Below are 24,451 nucleotides of genomic sequence, written 5' to 3' on the forward strand. Positions count from 1 at the left end.
CTTATATTTTAGGATTGCACCCAAAGGCCTATTACTGCCTTTTGTCTCTTCTTGTTGTTGTTTTCCTCGTCCTCTAATCACACTCTGGACAACAATCAACCCTCTAACAATCAATATAATTTAAACCAGGTAAGCACATAATACAAACAAAAAGGGAATTTTAATCCTTTTCTATAATCTTTCTGAAACCTGCTGGACAATTTCAAGATCCATGTAAAAGCCATTTTATCAAAGCCATGTCAGAAATCGATGTTATTATGAAGTACATACTGTTGCTTGATGAATAGTCATCATTACCATGGGTCCCTCCCAAATTATGTGGCAAAATATTCTGATGGTTTGAGGAGAAATACCTCCAATGCATTCCAACACAGCATATATTGCAACTATATAAACATTATCAAAAGAAGCAGCTCGCTTTTTTGAAAAACTTTTTCAAAATAGATGAACATCTTTATTTTTTTACATTTACACAAAACACTTACTTTGTAATAGTAAAATGTTGATAATGAAAACAGGAACACATATCAACGAATAACCTGACTTTCATATATTATATTGTCTTAAATAAACAAGGGCTTTCTGATACTGTACAGTACACCTGCTTTTTATCACCTCTCCCCTCAACTTATAATTATTCCTTTAATCATAAACCCCTCATTTGGTATATTCACTCTGCATTTAAGACATATAAAAGAAACTATTTAAGCTTACTGTTTGCTAAAGTCGTTCTTCCATAAAAATAGCATTTATTATATAAGTGGTGGTATTCTGATTGTTTTATATACATACAACCAGAAAAGAAATACGGATTATTAAAAAAAGGTGACCTATTAGTATCTTATTACATAATGATATAAGGTTCATTCAGTTCCCATTGACTTGATGAGCTTTGCAAGAGAAGACTTCAAGTAAGGTTCATTCATTCAAATTCTCTTTGAGTGTGGAATTCAAAATCCTGTTGTTGATGCTTGATTTAACTGCAAGTTCGTTCTGTAATATTGAAAGGGATAAGAAAATTGTGCAGTAGAGCTAACAAAACATCAATTCATAAATGTTTACATTTCAATGCATTTCTCCTTCATGCTTCAATAAAGCTGTAACTCCAATAATCCTGTTGTTTTGGTGATCCCAACAACCAATTACGTGTGAATAAAGCTCACATTATATATTGTGCTAAGCTCTGGCTTGCTTAAATACAGGTAGTCTTCACTTATTAACCACAATTGGAATCAGCAACTCCATTGCTATGCCATGTCATCATCAAGTAACCATACCAACTTACAATGTCAGCTCTGGCTCTGGTTGTAAAGCAAATCACCTGTGGTCTTTAATAAACCTAACATTTGTCATGTTACTGTGACTTGTAATTTCCTGTCAGCTTCCCCAATGATTTTGCTTCTTGAAAGCTGGCTGGGAAGGTGGTAAATGGCGACCACAGGGAGACTGTGATCCCCATAAATATGCACCAGTTGCAAGCACCTGCATTGCCACACATGACCATAGAAATGCTGCAGTGGTCATAAGTGTGAGGACCAGTTGTAAATCTTCCTTTTTGAGTGCCATCGTAATTTCAAATGTTGCTGAACCGATGGTTGGGTTGGTAGGAAAATATTACCTGTAGAGCTTATTGAATCAATCAAAATTGGCTGAGTTTACAGAACACATTCCCCTGGGGCCAGACTTTCTGCCTCACCTGACTAAAACATTTTAATTAAAAAACAAAACAAAACAGAAAGTTGCAAAGTAGTATCGCCTTTACTTTCAATAATATTCCCAAAGAGAATAGGGCAAAGATAGGAAGCAGGAATGTTAGGACAGCTTTTGGTAAGCCAAGGCTTTGTAACTAATTATAACCCACCAGACATGAATGGGTAATCCACCCAGCACCCATTTTGCAAGTCTACCCACACCATGTTCTCAGAATTGATATATGACAAAAAAGGACGTGCTCTACACAAAGCAAATCAAGTAATTCATGCTATAGTTTAGTGTAAATGTCGCCAACTGGTGGTCCGTGAGAAAATTTTGGTGGCCTGCAGAGAAATGTCATCCCCAAAGCACACACCCCAAAGCAATTAATCCAGGCTGTGCAGGAACACAAGGCTGTGCCCCCCACATGGCCTGCGGGAACCCTCCCTGCCCACTCACTCCTAACCCATCAAACATGCCTGCTAAGTTGCTATTTTTCCTCCTCCCCGACCAACAGCTGTTCCGGGAGATTTAGATTAGCTAGAAAGCAGGAAATGGGTGGGTTTCTTGCTTTCTAGCTAGTCTTTAGATCTTTGGCTCTGCTTTTAAGCAGAGCCAAACCTTCCTTAGGACTGAAGTTTCTATTATTCAGTGCAGACTCATGGCAAGCAAATTTTATGTGACAGATTCAGGTAACTGATGGCAGATAGATAGATCTCTGAATGATTCTGTGAGCAACTCAATCTGCCTGCCTGCTTTGCCTGATTATATTTACATACAAGCCATGCCCAGCCAGTCACATGACCACCAAGCCACACCCACAAATTAGGCCACGCCCACAGAACAGATTGTTAAATTTGAATCTTACCCTGCTGCTGTGTGTTTGTGTGTGTGTGTGGGGGGGGGTAGGTTAGATCAGATCTCTCTCTCTCACCAACGTCAGCAAGTCACCATCAGTTAAAATTCATGTTAGTGGTCCCCTGTATTTAAAATTATGAGTTTGGTGGTCCCTGGGGTCCAAAAGGTTGGCGACCCCTGGTTTACTGTGATATGTGAACTCAGTGACTTGCTCTGTCAGCACACCTAAAGCTGGATGGTAGGGAATTTGTGATCCACAGCCCACCAACCAGCAACTCTTACTATTAGCCATGCTGGTTGGGCTGCTGTTAAGTACCAGGAATATCTGGAGCATTATTGGTTTGCTTTCTTGACCTGAAATTACTTTGATGTTTAAAATATTTTTTTATTTAAGAGTGATATCCTATGCATATTTATTCCAAAGTAACTCCCACAAGATTTAGTGGAAGTTACATGCCTACATATGCTAAAGTCTATGTGGGATTTCTTGGTGGAATTAAAACTGCTTGGTGGAATTAAATTCAAGATGAACTGTTTTCAACTTTGCTTTCTAAAACTGCAATCATGATGGTTCCATAATACTATCTGGCAGAATTAAACTGTAATAGTGCTAACCATTACTAATTATACTTTACAATACTCCAAACAGTAATAAAATTATTGAACGCAGCACTGTTCTTGTCAGTTCTTTCTAGCTTAAATTTCTAGCAGTGTGTAATTCAATATATTAAACATTTTCTAAAGATTTTCTGAAGATTTCATCACCGAGAGACAGGTGATCATATTGTGTCCTTTATATGTACATTATTTGACAAGGCACTGAAGAGAATTCCACAGAGAACCAATTATCCAAAGCAGAGAAATGGAGATGAGAGTCAAAAGAGCATCAGGTAAACAAACCAAAGGACTCGTCTCTAAACAAATCCTTGGATTTAGGAGAAAAACTTGAAGAAAAAGATGACATAATTCACAGAAGTGGTTCAAAATGAAGACTGCAGAGAATCATGAGAGTGAAGAGCAAAAATCATAAATGAATAAAGACATGACTGAATCATTAAGTAGGATAAACTAGGAAAATCTGCATGTTTGAAACAGGGAACCACTAGCTACACTCAATGGGGTGAATAAAAATCTTAGATTTAGATAGAAAAGGGGTCGCTTAAAGACTGGTAGTTTTATAATGACTCAAAGTTATTAACGGCCATGAAATGGATGCTTTACAGCTTGTTTACGCTTAGAGAGCGCTGCCGGCGCCTCGCACGCCCCCGTGGCACCTCTTAGTGCCCCCAAGGGGGCCGGAAGAGGGGCGCTAAAAGGCAGCAGTACGAGGTACTGGCACCCCAGGGGCGCTAAAAGGCAGCAGTACAAGCAGTTCGAGGTACCGGCACCCCAGACTCACCCCATTGGCTGTTGCACCACTCTGGAGCCAGCGCCTCGAATGCGGCGGCTTTGCTTTACTTTCCCAACGTGTTGCCACATTCAAGGCGTCGGCTCCAAAGCGGTGCAACAGTGGTGAGCCTGCTGTGCCAGCGCCTTGAACACCACCCGCCGCCTTTTAGTGCCCCTCTGCCGGCCCCCTTGGGGACGCTAAGAGGCGCCAGGGGGGTGTTCGAGGCACCGGCACCTCAGGTTCACCCCATTGACTGTTGCACCAGAGCGGTGCAAGGGGCTCAATGGGGTGAGCCTGCGGAATCTGTGTGTCGAACCCGGCGGCGGCAGCACGTTGGGAAACTAGAGCAATACCAGTTGTAGATTTCTCCAACATGGAGCAAACTCAAACAGAAGCAGACATGTTATAGGTTCAGAGCAGAACTCTAGTTTTCAGCAAGCAAGCTAGTTTCTCTTTCACTTTAGAGCTGAGCACAGAACAGAGATAAACCACACCCAGATTCTCTCTTTAAGTTTCAGCCCTCAACTTAGCTCTCATTGGCTGACCTTGTTACTAAGCTCTATTCCAGTTCATGAATATACTCTGACACATTGTAACTCTGAACAGTTGCTAAATGGAATGGTTGTAAAATGAGGACTAATTGTCATGACTTCTCTGTGTCATGGTGCTGCATGCAGGGTTCTTGAGCTGTGATTTGCTTCTGCTTTTAGTCGCTCATCCCAATGGCCTGTGTGTTCTGGGATGGATGAGTACATCTTCCCTAGAGATGATTTCAGGTTCAGTATCACTTGTTGAAGCCCTGTGTTCAGTGGAGACCTGTATGCATAGTTTGTGTTTGAAAATATTTCTGTGCTTGTTAGGACAGGGATATGCATCTATGGATCAGAGATTGCATTTGGCATGACAGAGTAGTAGTCCCAAAGTGCCGCCGCTGTTGAATTCTGTCTGTCTGTCTAACTATTTATCTATCTACCTACATATCCATCCATCCAAAAGGTCTGTCTGCCTTCCTTCCTGCCTGCCTGCCTACCTACCAATATATCTACCTACCTACCTACCTACCTATCCATCCATCCATCCAAAAGGTCTGTCTGTCTGTCTTCCTGCCTGCTTGCCTACCTACCTATCTACAATATATCTATCTACCTACCTATCTATCCATACATTCATCCAAAAGGTCTTCCTGCCTACCTATCTACCAATATATCTACCTATCTACTTATATACCTACCTATCCATCCATCCATCCATCCATCCATAAGGTCTGTCTGTCTTCCTGCCTGCTTGCCTGCCTACCGACCTACCTATCTACCTATCTATCTACCTACTTATCTACCAATCTACCTACCTACCTATACATACATACATCCAAAAGGTCTGCCTGCCTACCTATCAATCTATCTACCTACCTACCTGTCACTCTCCCCATCCATCCATCCATCCATCCATCCATCCATGTTCGAAGAGAGAGGGAGACAGACAGACAGACAGACAGACAGAGAGAGAGAGTGTTGATGCATCAGTTTGAAATGAGGCCTAGTTTAGACTGAGGCCCTTTTCCACATTGAAACATCTTTGCCAGCACATTGAAACCTCTTTGGCTTCTATTAAAGGTTTTGTGGACAAAACATGGTCAAGACTTATCAGGAAGCTCTCACATTTTGTTGAGGCTTTAAACAGGATCCATTGGACCAGATCTCCACCCTAAAAATTACTTTTCCCCAATGTATTACTGTGCCAATTCTGAAGAAGGCAAAACCAAAATGTACTGGTAAATTACAAGAACACACACACACACACTCCCTTCTAACCCTGCTGGAGGAGGTGATTGGACTAGAATAGATTGGGCGTTGGTTCTTACCTGACACGCCATTTCTCTGGAGCCGTGAGGATCATCCAGAGAGTGGGAGGTGCTTCAGTCTGCGTCGTTGTAGGCTGAGCTTAATTACTGAGGATTGCTCCGCCCTTCACCACGTGGCTGCCTTGCAATCCCCAGTTTACGCAAGTCGAGAGTGAAGAGAAGATCTTGCTCTCATCTTACTATGCTAAAGAGTTCATTGGCGAAACAAGACCCCACCAGACGGAAAACTTAATAAGGGTGGGGCTGGATGATCCTCACGGCTCCAGAGAAATGGCGTGTCAGGTAAGAACCAACGCCCATTCTCCTGGGAGCCGTTCGGATCATCCAGAGAGTGGGACATACCAAAGCTTGGCTGTCCTACGGGAGCGAGTCCGTCTGGTCCTGCAATCTCTGCGGCTCCTTGAGGACTCGCTGGAGGACTCGTCTACCAAACGAAGCCTCCGCCGAAGCAAATATGTCGATCTTATAATGTCTAATAAAGGGAGATGGGGAGGCCCAAGTGGCCGCCCGACAAATGTCAGCAATTGGAGCCTGGGTGGCCCAAGCAGCAGAGGTAGCAGCACTTCTGGTGGAGTGTGCCGTTATTCCGCTGGGAATGGGCAGGGCCTGGGACAGGTAAGCTTGGGAAATAGTAGCTCTAATCCAGCGGCCGATGGTTGACGGGGACACTTTGTGGCCTAACGATTTGGGCTGAAAGGAAAGGAATAGGGATTCGGATCTCCTGAAGGGCTGGGTACGTTTAATGTAAATGTAGAGGGCCCGTCTTACGTCTAGGGTGTGCCAAAGCTTCTCCCTTTCCCGTGAGGGATTGGGGCAGAAGTTCGGAAGTGTGAGTTCCTGTGCCCTGTGGAAGGCTGAGTTGACCTTGGGCAAGAAGGTAGGATCCGGCCGGAGAACTACCCGGTCGGCATGGAAGATGCAAAGGTCCTTCCTCACCGACAAGGCCGCTATCTCTGATATTCGGCGAGCTGAAGTAATGGCCACCAGAAACACAACTTTGAATGTTAGGAACTGGAGAGTGGATTCCCTGAGCGGCTCAAAGGGGTGTTTGGTAAGGGCCACAAGGACCTTATTGAGGTCCCAGGTGGGGTATCTGTGAACTGATGGGGAACACAGGTTAGTGGCTCCCCTGAGGAATGCCCTAATGCGAGGGTGGAGGGAAAGGGACCCCAGATTGCCACAAGCAATGACGGTTGAAAAGGGCTGCGACCTGACGCCTCAGGGCGTTCGGAAAAAGACCTTTCCTCAGACCCTCTTGGAGGAATTCCAACACTTGAGCTATGGATGGTGAGAGCGGGTTGACCTGGAAACCCTGGCACCACTTGCAGAAACTATTCCAAGTGGCATTGTAGATTCGGGTTGTGGAGGGTCGCCTGGCGGCTAGGATAGTATCAATAACCTGGTCCGAAAACTGCTCCTTTCTTAAACGCTCCCGCTCAACCTCCAAACGGCTAGCTGGAGCCACTGCGGGTCCGGGTACTGGAGGGGACCCTGAGAAGGGATATCCTGTTCGGAGGAATTTCCCAGGGAGGGGCCACCGATAGGTTGCGGAGGTCCGCGAACCATAGGCGCCTGGGCCAGTAGGGTGCCACCAGAATCAGTTCTGCTGTCTCGGAGATGAGCTTCTGGATGACCCTGGGTACCAGGGCTAAGGGAGGGAGTGCATATAGAAGCCCTGTGGGCCAGGGGCAACGGAGGGCGTTGTAGTTCTCGGCCCCGTGGGAGGGGTACCTCGATAAAAACCTGGGGAGTTGTGTGTTGAGGGGGGATGCGAGGAGGCCCACTGACGGGAGGCCGAACAGCCCGGTCGCCTCCCTGAACAGTGACGGGTGGAGGCGCCACTCGGACTGGTCCCCCGTGGTCCTGCTCAACCAGTCTGCTCGGGTGTTTAAGTCCCCTGAGATGTGCTCGGCTTTGAGAGAGAGGAGATTGCGCTCCGCCCAACGGCAGAGGCGCTTGGCCTCTCTCATCAAACGGATGGACTGGGTGCCCCCTTGTCGGTTGACATGGGCCTTGGCGGTGATGTTGTCCGTAAGTATAAGGACATGCCGCCCACGTACCTGAGGGAGGAAGTGGCGTAGGCCCAGGTGGATGGCGTGGAGTTCCAACCAGTTTATACTGCATGCCCGTTCTACCTGAGACCATCTGCCCTGTGTCGAAAGCGAGTGGATGTGAACGCGCCCTCCGGACAGGCTAGCGTCTGTGGTGAGGGTGAGGCGTTGGGGCTCCTTGAGGCCATGTCCCTTGTTGATGGCGGGACTGGTCCACCAGAGGAGAGACGTGAGGACCTTTGAGGCACCTTGACCGTGGCTTTTGAATTGCTACTGCCGGACCGTTGGAACGGAAGCAGGAACCACTGTACGGACCTGGTGTGTAACCGGGCCCAGGGAAGAATGGAAATACATGAGACCATTTTACGTAGTAGCTTAGACAGATCCAAAAGTGTTACCCTTCTAAAACGTCTGATGTGTTTGATGGTTTCCTGAATGCTAAGGAATCTTTCCGAGGAAGGGAAAACCTTTCCCCGAACTGAGTCAATGACGGCCCCCAAGTGGGTGATCCGTGTAGATGGTAACAGTTGGCTCTTTTTCCAGTTTACCGGAAACCTATGGTCTTGGAGGGCAGAGAGGGTAGCTTTGACATCCTTCTCTGCTTGGAGTCTGGAGTGGAACAGGATGAGGATGTCATCCAGGTAACAATGGAGACGAACCGGGAGGTTCCTGAGGGGGGCCGCCAGAGCCGCGAGGACCCTAGTGAAGGTCCTCGAGGTAGAGGCCAGCCCAAAGGGAAGAGCCACATATTGGAAGTGGTGGTGGTTGTAGCAGAATCTGAGGAATATGGAATGGGAGGGCCGGATTGGAATGTGGAGATACGCCTCTGAAGGTCTATAGAGGCTAGCCAATCCCCCTGTCTGATGCCCAGGAGAATGGACTGTAAGGTGTGCATCTTAAACCTGCGGTAAATCAGGTAACGGTTGAGGCGTTTCAGGTCTAGAATAGCCCTCCATCTCCCTGAGGATTTGGGGACCACGAAGAGGTGGGAGTAAAACCCCTGCTCCCGCTGGGATGGTGGGACGGGTTGTATGGCCTGTATGCTAAAGAGATGCTGAAGGGCTGAATCCATTAAGTTGCGTTTAGTGGGGTCCCTCGAAGGGGGGATGCCAAAAAGAAGTCGGGGGGTGCGCTGGAATTCAAGCGCGAGACCAAGTCTGATGGTGTCCGGACCCAGGCATCGGAAGTGGAGGGATCCCATCGGTCAGCGAAATGCTTGAGGCGTCCGCCGATGGGAAGGGAGGGACGAGGTCTATCTGGTGCGCCGGAAGGGCTTCCCTCCGGAGCCCCTGAAGGGACGTCTGTAGCTGCCGCCCCTCCTGTTCCTGTCACCTGGATCGGCTCGATCCTGGGGCTGGAATGGCCGGAAGGAGGGGGTCTCGGATACCTGGGCTGGAAAGGTGACTGGTAGAAGGGTCGGGAGGGACCTCTCCGAAAGGGCTGGGGGGCTCTTGACTCTGACCTCCGAAAAACGGGGGGAAGAAATTTTTTCTTACTTCGGGTTTCGGATAGCAATGGCTCCAGGGCGGTGCCAAAGAGTCTGTCCCCCTTAATGGGGGCAGTGGCCAGCTTAACCTTGTTTTTTATGTCCGCCTGCCAGTGCTTGAGCCAGAGCAGGCGGCGAGCTGTAACGTGAGAGGATATCGCTCGGGCGGAGAACTTCACCGCGTGGTAGGTGGCGTCGGCCGAGAATTCTGCTGCGGCCGTCAACTTTGCGATGTCCTGATGTGCCCCTGTGTTAGAGGGGGGAACATGCTGTTTCAGTTGGCGGAGCCACCGGATCGAGGACCTGGTGAAAAAGGAAGCGGCCGTGGCCGATCTAATGGCCCAGGTGTCAGCCTGATGAGCCCTACGTAAGGCCAGTTCGGACCTTTTGTCCTCGGGTTTCAGGGCTTCCAGGGGGTCACTGGGGGAGGACGAGGATACTAAGCCAACGATGGGCTCGTCTACCTCGGGAGTGAGCAGCAAGTTGCAAAAGCTCGGCTCGAGGTTAAAGAACCTCTTGTCCTGGCTGGATGGGGCAGGGGGAGCTCTTGTAGAGTCCAATTGGTCTGAAACTAGGTCGTGGAATATGGGTGGGGCCGGAATAACCTCCGCCTCCACCACGGGCTGCCTAAAAATGGCGTCCTCTTGTCCCTCTGCCGGGGCGGGGAGAGCCGGAGAGGACTGAACCGACAGGCCAGAAATGTTCTTGGCCTTAAAGAGTAGTGATTTAAGCATGTGTGGCTTGAACAAACCCAGAAAGGTGGGTTGATCGGGAGTGAGGCCCTCGTCCTCGGACATGTCTCCTTCCATCGGGTCTATCTCCAATAGGGGTTCCCCCTGTGTAGACCCCCATTCAAGATCCTCCTCCTCCCCGAGCCTATCCAGGTCCTCTATAGCCTCCTCCATTTCCCCTTCTGGGAGGGGGCTGTCCCCCCATAAGGGTACCTGACCATGGGTAGGGTCCAATCTAGGCGAGGACCTGACTGATGGCGAGTCGTGTTCGGGTGCCATCGAGGGGGGACCGGACCTGGACATCTGTTGAAGGCCCTCTGCTATCCCCTGGCGGATAGCCCGTTCCATCCATGCCTGCATGTGCGCAGGGATCTCGACAGTGGCGGCCTCCTCCTGGCGCAGACCAGCGGCCGTGGGCGTGAAAGTAGCTTTGGGCGTCCGTCTGGTCGTTGGTTCGGGGACCTGGTGACCCTGGGATAAGCTGCGCCTGGAGAGGGAAGAACAATCTGGGGGAGGGGGGTGTCTGGGAGGGCTGGGGGCACTGGTTGTGCCTCTCTAGATCGCCTGTCAAATTCTTTCTCCCTATGACGCCTTGGGGCATCTCTCTGAGAAGCCTTGGAAGTTTCCTTAGGGGCTTCCTTAGCCTGTCTGCGCAGGTGGTAGGACTTAGATCTGGCCTTCAAAGAAGAGCCTCTAGCGGAATTGTCATCTGCCATTATAGAAGAAAGGACTATAGCTCCAATTTAAGGCGGTTGGCTCGCCAAGGGTTCGGCCTACAACAAGGCCGGGTGTCCTTTCAGCCGGCCCGCGCCCCCTTTTGGAATTTAGATATATAAATTCTACAATATTATTGCTGTTATAATTATTGATATAAATATACACGTGTGTATAGACAATGTATATGAAATCCAATCAGTATTGGTAATGCGTTATTGCCAAGTACCAATAATATATATGAAAATATATATATATATATATATATACCTCAGAAAACATATATATGTATATAGTTATTTATTATTATTATTATTATTATTATTATTATTATTATTATTATTATTATTATTATTATTAATACTTTTAGACAAGAAATAAACCGGGACCTGTTCAGCGCTCCCAGGAGGGAGTGATCCCAGATACGTGTTAAATTCTCCAATTGTCCAAATGAACGCCTGAGGCTGGAATGAGGCCTCTGGCAGCTGGAGCTCCCAGGCAACCACCGGGAGGGATAGGCTGCAATTCCCTGCCCAGAGCTGCTGCGGAAAGCCAACAATTTGCCAATATCTAAGAATGCAGTAAGTTCTCACAGGCTGGGAGGCCTATGATTAGAAGACTAGTCTCTTCGCAGTCGCAGAGGCCTGTTAGAAAGCGCCCGAAACACGTGGCGGCACCCAAAATGGCGGCCGCCCACGATCCCTTTAAAAACGGGCCGCTCAGGGCAAGACTAAGCCTCTCCGGTAAACCTGGAGGCCGAGAGAGGCAGCGAGACAATTTTTCGCCCCTTTCTGGGGCGATCGGCGTCGCGGTGGGGGGATCACCAGCTGCGCTTATCAGCGCGATCGAGTGGAGCCGCACAATAGCGGGCGAAAAGCGGCAGGAAAGGAGCCGATTGGAAGGGGGGAGAGGATGGGCGCCGGAGCGCGAAAGCCGCCCGCTCCCTATCCCCCCTGGGGGCGAAGAACGCGCTCCCCTGCTATAGCCACCCCAATTGCGCAGAGGCTAAGGAGAACCGAAACGCAAGGCAAACCTGAAGGGAAATTTTCTTTTCTATAGCTGTTAAAAAGGAACTTGAATCGGCCAAAGAGTGGAGAAATGCACAGCCTAATCTCACGAAGGCTGAGCGTAAACTGGGGATTGCAAGGCAGCCACGTGGTGAAGGGCGGAGCAATCCTCAGTAATTAAGCTCAGCCTACGACGACGCAGACTGAAGCACCTCCCACTCTCTGGATGATCCGAACGGCTCCCCGGAGAAATCTCATTATCTTTCTCCTCCCTCCCTCCTTCTTTATTTCTTTTTCTTTCTGTCCCTTCCTTCCATCCCCCCTCTTTCTTTGTCCCTTTTTCTTTATTTCTTTTTCTTTCTGTCCCTTCCTTCCATCCCCCCTCTTTCTTTGTCCCTTTTTCTTTCTTTCCCTTTTCTTTCTCTTCTTCCTTCTCTTTCTTTTCTCTCTCTCTTTCCCTCTGTCAGGCTTACCCCATTGACTTGGTGCACCGCTCCACTTAGACTTGCTTGGGCAGGTCCCTCCAATGCAGCGGGCTCAATGGGGTGGACCTGCGGGGCCCGCACCTAGAACACAGCAGTGGCGGCACGTTTGAAAACTAGAGCAAAGCCAGAGGTCGGTAATTTTTGCTGCAAAGAATCACAAAAGCTTCTGGGTTGTGCACAAGAAGGGACACACATGTCAATGCAATTCAGCAACATAAAATAAATAAAAATAAAACAAATCAACAAGAATCGGCAAAGCATCTCTGATTAGATTTTATTCACTATTAGAATCTAATCAGAGATGCTTTGCTGATTCTAGTCCAATGACCTGCTCCAGGAGGGTTAGAAGGGAATGTGTATGTGTGTGCATGGCTGTCAAAACTCCAAAAACAGGTCAAGCAGCTCTGGGGAGGCCAGTCATAAATTAGAACACTTGCTAAACAACCGGCCATTAAGTGAGGACCACTTGTATTTGGTTTGCCAGTCACCTGGCCACGCCCACCCGGTCACATGACCACCAAACCACACCTACCCGGTCATGTGACCAGCAAGCCACGCCAGCCAGTCACGTGACCAGCAAGCCACGCCCTCAAATTAGGCCATGCCCACAGAAATTTGAATCCCACCCCTGGGTAGGTAGCAGCGAGGATGAGTTTGTAGCCCAAGGGGGCGGTGGACTGAAAAAGTTTGGGAACCACTGGAGTAAATCAACCATTTCAAAAGAAATTGGCATGAAAAATGTGGTAAAAAGAATGTAGATAATTGAGTTTTACTGCAAGAAAAGAAACTAAGGGGTTTTTTTTGGGGGGGGGGGAGTATCCAAGAAAAGAGTAGAGCAGAATTTTCATCTGGAGCTAGTTAGAATGGATTCTTTTTTTCAGGGAGAGCAAAGCATGATTTTGAATGAGCAGATAGATGTATATTTTAACAATCATATTAGCTGAAATCCTCCTAGGAATAAAATGATCCTGGGGGGGAACGACACCCTAACCTTGCCTCAGATGCATGGATATGTTTCACAATAAGCTGGAATGGAGAACTGTTCAAAGAAACCATTTGAAATGCATGGGATAGCAAGAAATTCAAAATATAGTGTCAGCCTTCAAGATCTTCTACTATTCCTTTGCATCTTTCGGCTGTCATAAGTAACGGGGGGAGGAGGGGGGTAAAGTCTGGGAAGCGAGCTGGAGGTGTTATATTCTAGTGTTGTAAAAATGAGGAGGGGGAAGAGGACATTCTTGCTTAGGTTTCTATTTCTTGCTTAGCTTTCTTTCCTCTGTGCAACTGCAAACTTTTATCAAAGTATGCCAAGGTCAACGGACAGAAGCCTCATCACCACCTGAAGAGGTCCACATGATCATATTCACAACTTTTAATTGGAAGAATCATTTGAACTATGGGGGGTGGGATCATTTCCATCACTTTGTATGTGTGATTTACGCGCCTAATTCCTTAGATTCAGAATTCTATTGTAGCTACCACTTCGTTTCCAGTAAAAGGTATCTTTTCTCTAACTAAAAGAGCCTAAGTATTTCTTTCTTGGATTTTGAATGGAGCTCAGCCTGACATATAGTACCTTGATTGCCAACTGGGATGTAGGAAACTGAGAATATTTCACAAGTATTAAATAAGCCCTCTTTTTCCATATTTGTTTTTAGGTGCAGTTAGAAATAGAATTTAAACAAAACTGCTATTTTGAAAAAGGGACCAAAGAAAGGGGCTTGTAACCCAAGTTAGAAGACTTATGTAAAATATGATTTATTAGCCCATTGTTGCTAATGAAGACTTCCTGATAAAAAAGCAAAACCAAATTTAGTTGATTAAAAAGTTAAATTAGGCATCGTAGAATTATAGTTTGTTAAATTACAGGTGGACACAGAATCAGCATTACGGGTTGAGGAAGAAAAAGGTATTAGTAACAGAAATGATATCAAGGTTTCCTATGGTCAGAGAATATTATTTTTAACTGAGCTGAGAATAAACAAAATTTAGCTACCGATATGCCGGCGTATAAGACAACCCGCGCATAAGACGACCCCCCAACATTTCCACTCAAAATATAGTTTGTTATATACTCGCCCTCTTCCGCACGCCTTCCACTTTGCACTTTTTTTTTTTTTTTGAGGCACTTTTTGCACCGTGGAAACGAATCCCGTGAAGCCGGAAAGGAGCAGCCAGCCTTCTCCCCAGCTCCCAAGGAAACGAGGCTGGCACCGCCCGGGCTCCGCTGAGGTATCCGGCTGGGGCTGTCAGAAGTTGTTATCGCTGGCGCGCGCTGCCCAGTCCCGCTGCCTCGGGAAGGGAAAGGCAAAAGGAAGAGCCGCGGCAGCGCTTTTGCAATGGCAGCAGCGGCTCCTGGTTTTGCCTTTCCTTCCCGAGGCAACGCGGACTGAGCCGCGCTGAGCCGCGCCAGCGGTAACAACTCCTGACAGCCCCAGCCGGATACCTCAGCGGAGCCCGGGCGGTGCGAGCCTCGCTTCCTTGGGAGCTGGGAGAAGGCTGGCTGCTCCTTTCGGCTTCACGGGATTCGCTTTCCACGGTGCGCAAAAGTGCCTCAGCCGCGGGCAGCCGCAGTGCTTCCCAATTACTATTTGCCGGCGTATAAGACGACCCGGCATATAAGACCCCCAATTGGAGGCATGTTTTTCAGGGCAAAAAGTCGTCTTATACGCCGGCAAATACGGTATTTATATAGGATTAAGACAAGCCTGAATTCAAGAAAGAAAAAGTAGCTGAAGAGCAAGTGCAATTAAAAGAATGTTAATTATGAGAGTTGGACAAATTAATCCCAATAGCAGGTGCCTTTGTTCTGTCTTGAGTTACTCAACATTCATGAAGCAATCTTCAAATACAGGTTGTCCTCAACATACGACCACAACTACTGGTCCCAAAGTTTATGTTGCTAAGTGAGACATTTGTTAAGTGAGTTTTGGCCCATTTTACGACTTTTCTTGCCACGGTTAAGTCACTCATTGCAATTGTTAAGTGAATCTGGCTTCCCCATTGATTTTGCTTGCCAGAAGGTCACAAACAGTGATCACATGACACAGGGACACTACAACCATCATAAACATGAATTGCCAAGCATCTGAATTTTGATCATATGAACATGAGGATGCTGCAACAGTTGTAAGTGGGAAAAATGGTTATGTCACTTTTTTCAGTGCCATTGTAAATTTGCGCTTTACTGCTAAATCAAGGACTACCTGTAATCCCAGATAGGATAGCGATTAACATTCCCTTCATACAAAACATTCGCACAGCCAATGATGATTTCCTCTCCCAAGATAACAGTAATTTAAGAAAACCCCTGGCCCTTATCAATACCATTACCAAACTGAAATAAACCAATATTTAGCACATTGCTCCTGATGTTCTACTTATTTCCTATGAATTATGCAGTAAAAAAAACACAAGTTAGACATACCAGAAAATCTGAATAACTAAGTTGGTTGTCAGATTTGCTTTTCTTGCACTCTTCTAATGATGGTTGGTGCAGGGAATATAGAGGTGTGCTTTTGGAAGGAGTCTGCAAAATGTAATACACACCTAGGCTCAAGTTACATCAAATATAAAATATAGGCAAGCAAATAAACTGTTGTAGAACAGGAGGAAAAATTGCACCCAATTTAAAAAGTGAATTTCATTCTCAAGCAAAAGCCTGAAAACAACTCCTGTTCAGAATGAAGTTTTAAGATTCATACATTTCCATTTCTCTGCTCGTTACTTGTACTATTTGCCAGGAAATCTTATTGGTAAACTATATTTATTTTCTATTTACCATTTGGAAACAGTTCCAAGTTGTCCCATTAGCAGCATATTTGATTATCTTAGCTTTTACTGCCTTTCTTACATTCAATTAATAAGAGTCTTGTTTGACAACACATACATTATTCCAGCACTGTTACAGTGTCTGTTCTCTAGCTTTTTCACTACAGGGAAACTGCCCAATATATCTTGTACTGTACAGCTTCACAGATTATTAGTTTAATTGAAAATTATTTCAGGCAACCACTGGCATGGCAAATTGCAGAACCATGCTTGCCTTGAGTGATGGGACAGAGAGAAGCCAAAGAAAGTCAGACAGTTTAGTATTTGGTTGGGAGACCACTATGCTAGAATTAAATAATAAAGGGAAAAAAGCCATTCTGATAGATAGCAATTCTTATCTTACCAAATTCTTATCAAGAAAATTTCCCAGAAGTTAGGCTGTTGGTTTGAGCTCTGAGCTTGGCAATTTGGTTGCAAACGTTTTGTCACCATTTGAGGAGACATGTCTGTTCCGGACTAGCAGGCTTGAAAGCCTGCAAAGCGGATTGGTCCGCTAACAGCGGGTCGTGATTGGTCGCTCCGGACTGATCCGATTGGCTGGTAAACGGGCTGCCGCGATTGGGCAAACCAAGAGCGGCAAGCTCAAACCTCTGTCATTGGCCGTATAGCCGCAGCCAGCTCTATAAAAGGGGCTGCTGCGGCTAGGGCATTTCGCTCAGATCGGAAGTCACTATTAAAGAGCTGTGGTTACTTTCTGAGTCTGTCTCCGTTCTTGGACCCATCCTTCCAGACACAACACTGGCGACGAGGATGGGATGCGGAGACAGCAGAGCTGACTGAGCACTCACCAACGATCAACAAGAGCACATGGCTGACAGCGTGCAGACATCGGCAGAATGGCCAGCAGCGCTATACCACCCGCCCCGTTCGATCCAGCCAGCGAAGACTGGGACTCATACATGGACAGGTTTCAGATGTTCCTAGAGTCCAACAATCTGAAGGATGCCACTCCCAGCAAAAAACAAGCAGTTTTCCTGACGCATTGCGGACCTGCCGTCTTTAAAATGGCCAAAGCGCTGGCAAAACCGGCTGAAGTTAAATCGATGGACTGGGATACCCTTGCTCCCATCCTTCGCAACCACTACGCAACGGCAGTACCGACTCTCATCTGCAGACACGAATTTTATCAAAGGGACCAACGCGAAGGTGAGAGCATCGGGGATTTTGTAGCTGACCTAAGGAATTTAGGTGGGTTGTGTGGCTTCGCAAATCTAGAAGAAGCCATGAGGGATCGAGTTGTCCTGGGACTAAGAGACCCCACGGTCCAAAGCAAAATCATGGCCAAAGGAGACATCTCCCTCGCAGACTCAATAGCTGACGCCACCGCAGCAGAAGCCACCCGCAAATCAGCAGCACGGATGCGCCGGGCCAATGGGGCCAACCGCCAACCCACCAACGATACAGCAACGCCATCAGAAAAATACACATCAGCCACCCACCATGAAGACATCGAGCCCACATCAGATAGTGAGGAGGAAGAAGTCCACAGACTCCGGTCAGAGCGTGAACAACGAGACCAGTGGAGTCGTAAATCGAACTTCCAATGTGCCGGATGTGGTGAAAACCACCCACGATCCGAATGCAGATTCCTAGACGCCATCTGTCGGTTCTGTGAGAAAAGAGGGCATATTGCTAAAGTATGCCGGAATAAAAGAGGAGCCAGTCCCAAACGGAAAGAAAACAGTCTTCGACAAACACATGGCAACCCCACCACCAATCGAGACCGCCCAAACAACCAGTGGAGCCAGTACAACAGAACCCGGAAATTTACCGGCGCACCCAGACAGGAAGAAGCACATCAGACCATCACCATTAATCGACCGTGCATCATGGAAGTAGACTCCGGTTCTTCCCTATCAATGGTCTCCTGGAAAACCCTGAAGCAGCTGATCCCCAACATCCGCCGCCAGGACCTCAGCACTCAGAGACTCATATTGAAGGACTACCAGGGCAACCGGATTCCGGTCGCCGGTTCCAGTCATTTCCAGGTATCCTTCAAGAACCACACCACAATACTACCTCTCACCATCGTTGACAGAGACCGACCCAGCCTACTGGGTCTACAGTGGTTCGTGCCATTAGGAATTGAAATGGCAGGCATCAATCAGACTGTAGACGAAGACTGGGAAGTAGCCCTCGTCCGGGACTTCCAAGAAGTCTTCAGTGAAAATCTAGGCAAGTACAAGGGGTCCCCTATCTCCTTTAATCTCCGCCCTGACATCGCGCCCATTCGTTTAAAACCACGCCGTGTTCCTTTTGCTCTCAAACCAAAAATTGATGAGCAACTGGACAAACTAATTGCACAAGGCGTGTTAGAACCCATTGATCACGCCCAATGGGAGACCCCAATTGTAACTCCCATAAAACCTGGCGGATCCTTGAGAATATGTGGGGATTCCAAGGCCACCCTCAACCATGCGTTACAGCAGAGCGCCTATCCGGTACCCGTGGTCCAGCATCTCCTTCACTCACTTGGGGGTGGCAGAATATTCGCAAAGCTTGACCTGGCCCAAGCTTATCAACAGCTGTCAGTTGATGCTGAAACCGCCGAAGCCCAAACCATAGTTACGTACAGAGGCGCGTTTGGAGTAAGCGTAGCACCAGGCATTTTCCAAAGTCTGATGGAAAGGTTGTTGCAGGGCATTAAAGGGGTCGTGCCCTACTTCGACGATGTGTTAATAGCCGCCCCAACAAGGAGTCAGCTAGAAAAACGACTGAGAACAGTCCTACAAAAATTCCAAGACGCTGGCCTCAAGGTAAAGAAGGAAAAGTGCCAGTTATGCACTGAAAGGGTTGAATTTCTTGGTTACCTCCTTGACAAACAAGGAATTCACCCTACAGAAAAGAAATTGGCTGCAATCAAAAATGCCCCGAGACCACAAAACAAAACAGACCTTCAAGCCTTCCTGGGTCTCATTAACTTTTATAACATTTTCCTACCCCAGAAGGCGACCGTTGCTGAACCCCTTCATAGACTCCTCGATAAAAAGGCTTCCTGGATTTGGGGACGAAGGGAGGAACATGCCTTTCAACGTGTAAAGGACGTTTTAACTTCAGATGCAGTGCTCATCCAATACAATGAAACACTTCCACTAACTGTGACTTGCGACGCCTCACCCTTCGGAGTAGGAGCCATCTTGAGCCACGTCCTGCCAAACGGTACAGAGGCGCCTATTGCATTTTTTTCAAGAACACTGTCAAAAACAGAAAGAAACTATAGTCACCTAGACAAGGAAGCCCTCGCTATCGTATCTGCAATCAAAAGGTTCCACGAGTATGTGTATGGAAGATCATTCTCCATCATCACAGATCATAAACCATTACTTGGCATCTTGGCAGGCGATAAACCTACTCCACATATTTTATCCCCCAGAATGACATGATGGTTGGAGTTCTTAGCCGCCTACGACTACCAATTGAAGCACCGCCCGGGGAAAACCATTCCCCACACAGACGCTTTGAGCCGCTCTCCATTGCCAGAATTCCAAGATGACCCGGCTCCCACACTATCAACACAACAGATTGAGACTCTTCCCTCGCCTCCACTAACAGCACAAGACATTGCATTGGACACCAAAAAAGACTCATGCTTGGCACGAGTTCTTGGCTGGGTGGAGAGGGGATGGCCACAAATCGAACCCAACGAAACCTTTAAACCCTTCAAGAACAGACAAACAGAACTCTTCTCACAAAAAGGGTGCATTTTGTGGGGAGACCGAGTGGTCATACCAGCAAAACTACAAAAAAAAGTTCTACAATTACTGCACAATGGACACCCGGGCATCGTACGCATGAAAGCTCTGGCAAGGAGCTATGCCTGGTGGCCAGGTATGGACAAACAAATTGAAACCTGGGTCGCCACTTGTAGCAAATGCCAAGAGACACGCTCAGCCCCACCAAAAGCCATACCAGCCGAATGGGAAACGCCCAGAGGCCCCTGGTCGCGCATCCATATCGATTTTGCGGGACCTACAAAAGGGCATACTTTCCTAATAACAGTAGACGCATACTCTAACTGGCTCGAGGTTAATAAAATGAAGACCACCACCACAGATGCGGTCATCAAGAAATTGAACAGACTTTTTGCAACGCACGGGTTACCAGATGTCCTGGTATCCGACAATGGCCCTCAATTTACCGCCTTAACCTTTGAACAATACTTAGCAGACCGTGGCATACGACACGCACTGACATCACCGGCTCACCCGGCGGCGAATAGTAGAGCTGAACGAATGGTTCAGTTCACAAAAAGAACTCTACAAAAAATGGAACATGGCAACATCCACGATAAAGTCACCAGGATGCTCCTTCTCCAGCATATTACACCAAACACTACAACCAACAAAAGCCCAGCTGAACTTCTGATGGCCAGAAAACTCAGATCTCCTCTAGACCGCCTACATCCTGCATACACCCCGGAGAAACCCCTGGGCTCCAGCAGTAAACACCATGCCTTTAAGGTAGGAGACCCTGTATTTGCAAAGAACTTTTCAGGTGACCCTCTGTGGATCCCTGCCAAAATAACTCAAGTTACAGGCCCCCGCTCTTACCGGCTAGAAACCACAGATGGGAGAGTGTGGAAACGCCACATCGACCAGCTGCGATCCAGGCTAACCACATCTCCCATCAGTGACCCTAACCACGAAACCAGAAGGGGAAGGGAAATTGGGGGTTCTGAAATTGAACCAACATCTGATATAGAAGAAAGAACCCCACAATCACCACATCAAAGCCTACAATACTCACCAGCTGATGAAGAGCCTTGGCAAGTGATCGTCTCACCTAGTAGCAGCAACCAAACAGGTCTAGCAAACCCTGTGAGCCCAAGTGCTAGCAACGAAGGAGGCGTGCCACTCATCCCGAGGTCACCTGAAGGGAGTCACAGCTACGGAACCAGCTCACCGTTCCAGGGATTCCGGGCAAGCAGCCCGTCGGAACCAGAGACTGAGCAAAGACATTTCGAACAGCGCAAGTCAGGTAGACAGGTGCGAAGACCCGCCTACCTGCGAGACTATATAACCCCACCCCTTAGACGGAACCTAGAGGGGAGGGGTGTTCCGGACTAGCAGGCTTGAAAGCCTGCAAAACGGATTGGTCCGCTAACAGCGGGTCGTGATTGGTCGCTCCGGACTGATCCGATTGGCTGGTAAACGGGTTGCCGCGATTGGGCAAACCAAGCGCGGCAAGCTCAAACCTCTGTCATTGGCCGTATAGCCACAGCCAGCTCTATAAAAGGGGCTGCTGCGGCTAGGGCATTTCGCTCAGATCGGAAGTCACTAATAAAGAGCTGTAGTTACTTTCTGAGTCTGTCTCCGTTCTTGGACCCATCCTTCCAGACACAACAATGTCAGTGCATTTTGAATTGTGCTAACACTAACGCTAACCCTAACAACAGCCAGCCACTCAAATTATCAAACTAGCCAAAACCAAACCAGGACTCAGAAGCACCCAGATAACAATTCCAATCCTAATCTGTATCACACAGACTGGGGCGTTGGTCCTTACCTGATACGCCCCTTCTAGGCGAGCCGCGAGGAGCATCCAGACTGTGGGATGTGCTTCTGAGTCCTCTTCTTTCAGGCTGAGCTTTAGACGAGGAAACGCTCCGCCCCTCCCACGTGGCATCGCGCAGCGTCTCCCCAGTTTTTTGCGATAACGAGAAGAGAAGTTATTAATCCTATCTAATCAACTATTGGCTCCTTGGCTGAAAACAGGAGTCCCCACCAGACGGAGATGCTAGGGTGGGGCTGGATGCTCCTCGCGGCTCGCCTAGAAGGGGCGATCAGGTAAGGACCAACGCCCCATTCTCCTCGAGCCGCTCGGAGCATCCAGACTGTGGGACATACCAAAGCTTGGCTGTCCTATGGGTGGGACTCCGTCTGGCCCGAAGGCCCCTCCGGATCATTGACAACCCTCTGTAAGACCCGCCGGCCAAAGGAGGCCTCAGCTGAGGCATACGTATCGATCTTGTAATGCCTGATAAACGGGGACGGAGAGGCCCAGGTGGCTGCCCTACAAATGTCAGCAATGGGGGCTTGTGTGGCCCAGGCCGCGAAGTGGCTGCACTCCTGGTGGAATGGGCAGCTATTCCACCGGTGCCGGCAGAGAATGGGAAAGGTAACACCTGGCGATGGTCGCCCTGATCCAGCGGCTGATAGTGGAAGGAGAAACCTTGAGCCCTAGTGTCTTGGGTTGAAAGGACAGGAAAAGAGATTCCGACCTTCGTAAGGACTGAGTGCGCTTAATATATATACGCAAGGCCCGTCTAACATCTAGGGTGTGCCAAAGAACCTCCCTGTTCCCGGAGGGTCTAGGGCAAAAATTTGGTAGAACCAGTTCCTGAGATCTATGGAAGGGCGAGTTAACTTTGGGTAGGAAAGTGGGGTCAGGCCGCAGGACGACCCGGTCTGCATGGAACACACATAGATCGCTCCTGACTGACAGAGCTGCTAATTCCGACACTGACGAGCAGAAGTGATGGCTACTAGAAAAAGTACCTTAAAGGTGAGGAACTGAAGAGATGACTTCCTCAAAGGCTCAAACGGAGAACGTGTAAGAGAAACTAGGACCTTGTTGAGGTCCCATGTGGGAAACCTGTGAACAGTGGGAGGGCACAGGTTGGTGGCACCCCTAAGGAAGGATCTAACCCGGGGTGATGGGAAAGGGAGCCGTAGTTATCACAGGAGACCACTGTTGAGAGGGCAGAGACTTGTCGTCTCAGGGTGTTAGGTGCAAGCCCCTTGCGAAGGCCTTCCTGAAGAAATTCCAGAATCTGAGCCACGGAGGGAGAGAGAGGGTCAACCTGGGACCCACTACACCACTTGCAGAACCCCTTCCAAGTGGCATCATAAATTCGTGTAGTGGAGGGTCGCCTGGCGGCCAAAATAGTGTCGATGACATGGCTTGATAGGTTCTCGCTAGTCAGACGGATCCGCCAACTTCCAGACGGCTAACTGTAGCCATTGAGGCTCCGGATGTAGAAGGGGCCCCTGAGAGAGGGAGACCCTGTCCGGGGATCCGCCATGGGGCGCTACCGATAGGTTGCGGAGGTCCGCAAACCACGGTCGCCTGGGCCAATAGGGAGCCACCAGGAGAAGGACTGCCCTCTCCTGAATGAGTTTCTGAATGACTCTGGGCACTAGCGGGAGCGGAGGGAAGGCATATAGGAGCCCTGGGGGCCATGGGCTGCGCAGAACATTGTGGTTCTCCGCCCGTGAGACGGATACCGGGAGAAAAACCGTGGAAGTTGTGTGTTGGATGGGGAAGCGAACAGATCCACCACTGGAAGGCCGAATATCCTGGACGCTTCCTCGAACAGGGATGGATGAAGTCACCATTCTGCTTGGTCCACCGTGGCCCTGCTCAGCCAGTCCGCCTGGGTATTGTCTACCCCGGAGATGTGTTCGGCTTTTAGTGATAGGAGGTTGGCCTCTGCCCAGCGGCAAAGGCGCTCGGCTTCCCTCATCAGTTGAATTGACTGGGTGCCCCCTTGCCTGTTGATATGGGCCTTGGCCGTGACGTTGTCTGTGAGAACGAGAACATGGCGACTGCGGATCTGGGGGAAGCAGCGCAGAGCCAGATGGACGGCATGGAGCTCTAGCCAGTTGATGCTGCATCTTTGTTCGGTCGGCGACCATTTGCCTTGCGCCGAGAGTGAGTTGAGATGAGCGCCCCAACCGGATAGACTTGCGTCGGTAGTGACGGTGAGTCTTTGAGGCTCCGCAAAGAGGTGGCCTCTGTTGATGGCGGGATTGGTCCACCAGAGAAGAGACGTGAGGACCTTTGGAGGGACCTTGACTCTGATCTTCGAGTTGCTTCTTCCGGATCTTTGGAACGGGAGCAGGAACCACTGGAGGGGCCTGCTGTGTAAGCGGGCCCAGGGAATAATAGAGATGCATGACACCATTTTTCCCAACAATCTAGAGAGGTCAAGCAAGGCCACCCTCCTAGAACGTCTAATTTGTTTGACCAGGGTTTGAATGCTAAGAAACCTCTCTGGGGAGAGAAAACTCTCTCTGAGACCGAATCAATTATGGCACCCAGGTGGTTGATTCGGGTGGAAGGGTAAGTTGGCTCTTTGCCAATTGACTAGAAACCCGTGTGCCCGTAGGGCGGAAAGGGTGACCCTGGTATCCCTGACTGCCTGGGACTTGGACGGGGACAGGATAAGGATATCGCCCAAGTAGCAGTGGAGGCGGACAGGAATGCTCCTGAGGTGGGCCGCCAGGGCCGCCAGGACCTGGTGAAGGTCCTGGGGCCGAGGCCAGCCCAAAGGGTAGGGCCACGTATTGATAGTGAAGGCCATTATAACAGAACCTAAGGAATTTGTGATGAGAGGGCCTGAT

The 24,451-nt window shown here is 48.6% G+C and overlaps 1 protein-coding gene across 2 annotated transcripts in view; it reads right to left on the reverse strand.

Annotated features, from left to right (window-relative positions):
* Positions 1-431: 431 nt before the first annotated feature.
* Positions 432-24,451, reverse strand: part of LOC113415442 (protein regulator of cytokinesis 1-like) — a 47,033-nt gene continuing 23,013 nt past the window's right edge. Inside the window, exons 13-14 of one of the 2 annotated variants that reach the window (XM_026672849.2) lie at positions 15,703-15,804; positions 432-993 (exon numbers count right to left, since the gene is read on the reverse strand). In XM_026672849.2, coding sequence (XP_026528634.2) covers positions 919-993; positions 15,703-15,804 — 177 coding nt within the window. In that variant the 3' untranslated portion in view covers positions 432-918. The remainder of the gene's footprint in view (positions 994-15,702; positions 15,805-24,451) is intronic. The other variant, XM_026672850.2, reaches the window with a different exon arrangement.

This window comes from Notechis scutatus, chromosome 2, assembly GCF_049901735.1.
Source record: "Notechis scutatus isolate UNSWTSFEM ecotype Mainland chromosome 2, rNotScu1.2, whole genome shotgun sequence".
Taxonomy (NCBI): Eukaryota; Metazoa; Chordata; class Lepidosauria; order Squamata; family Elapidae; genus Notechis; species Notechis scutatus.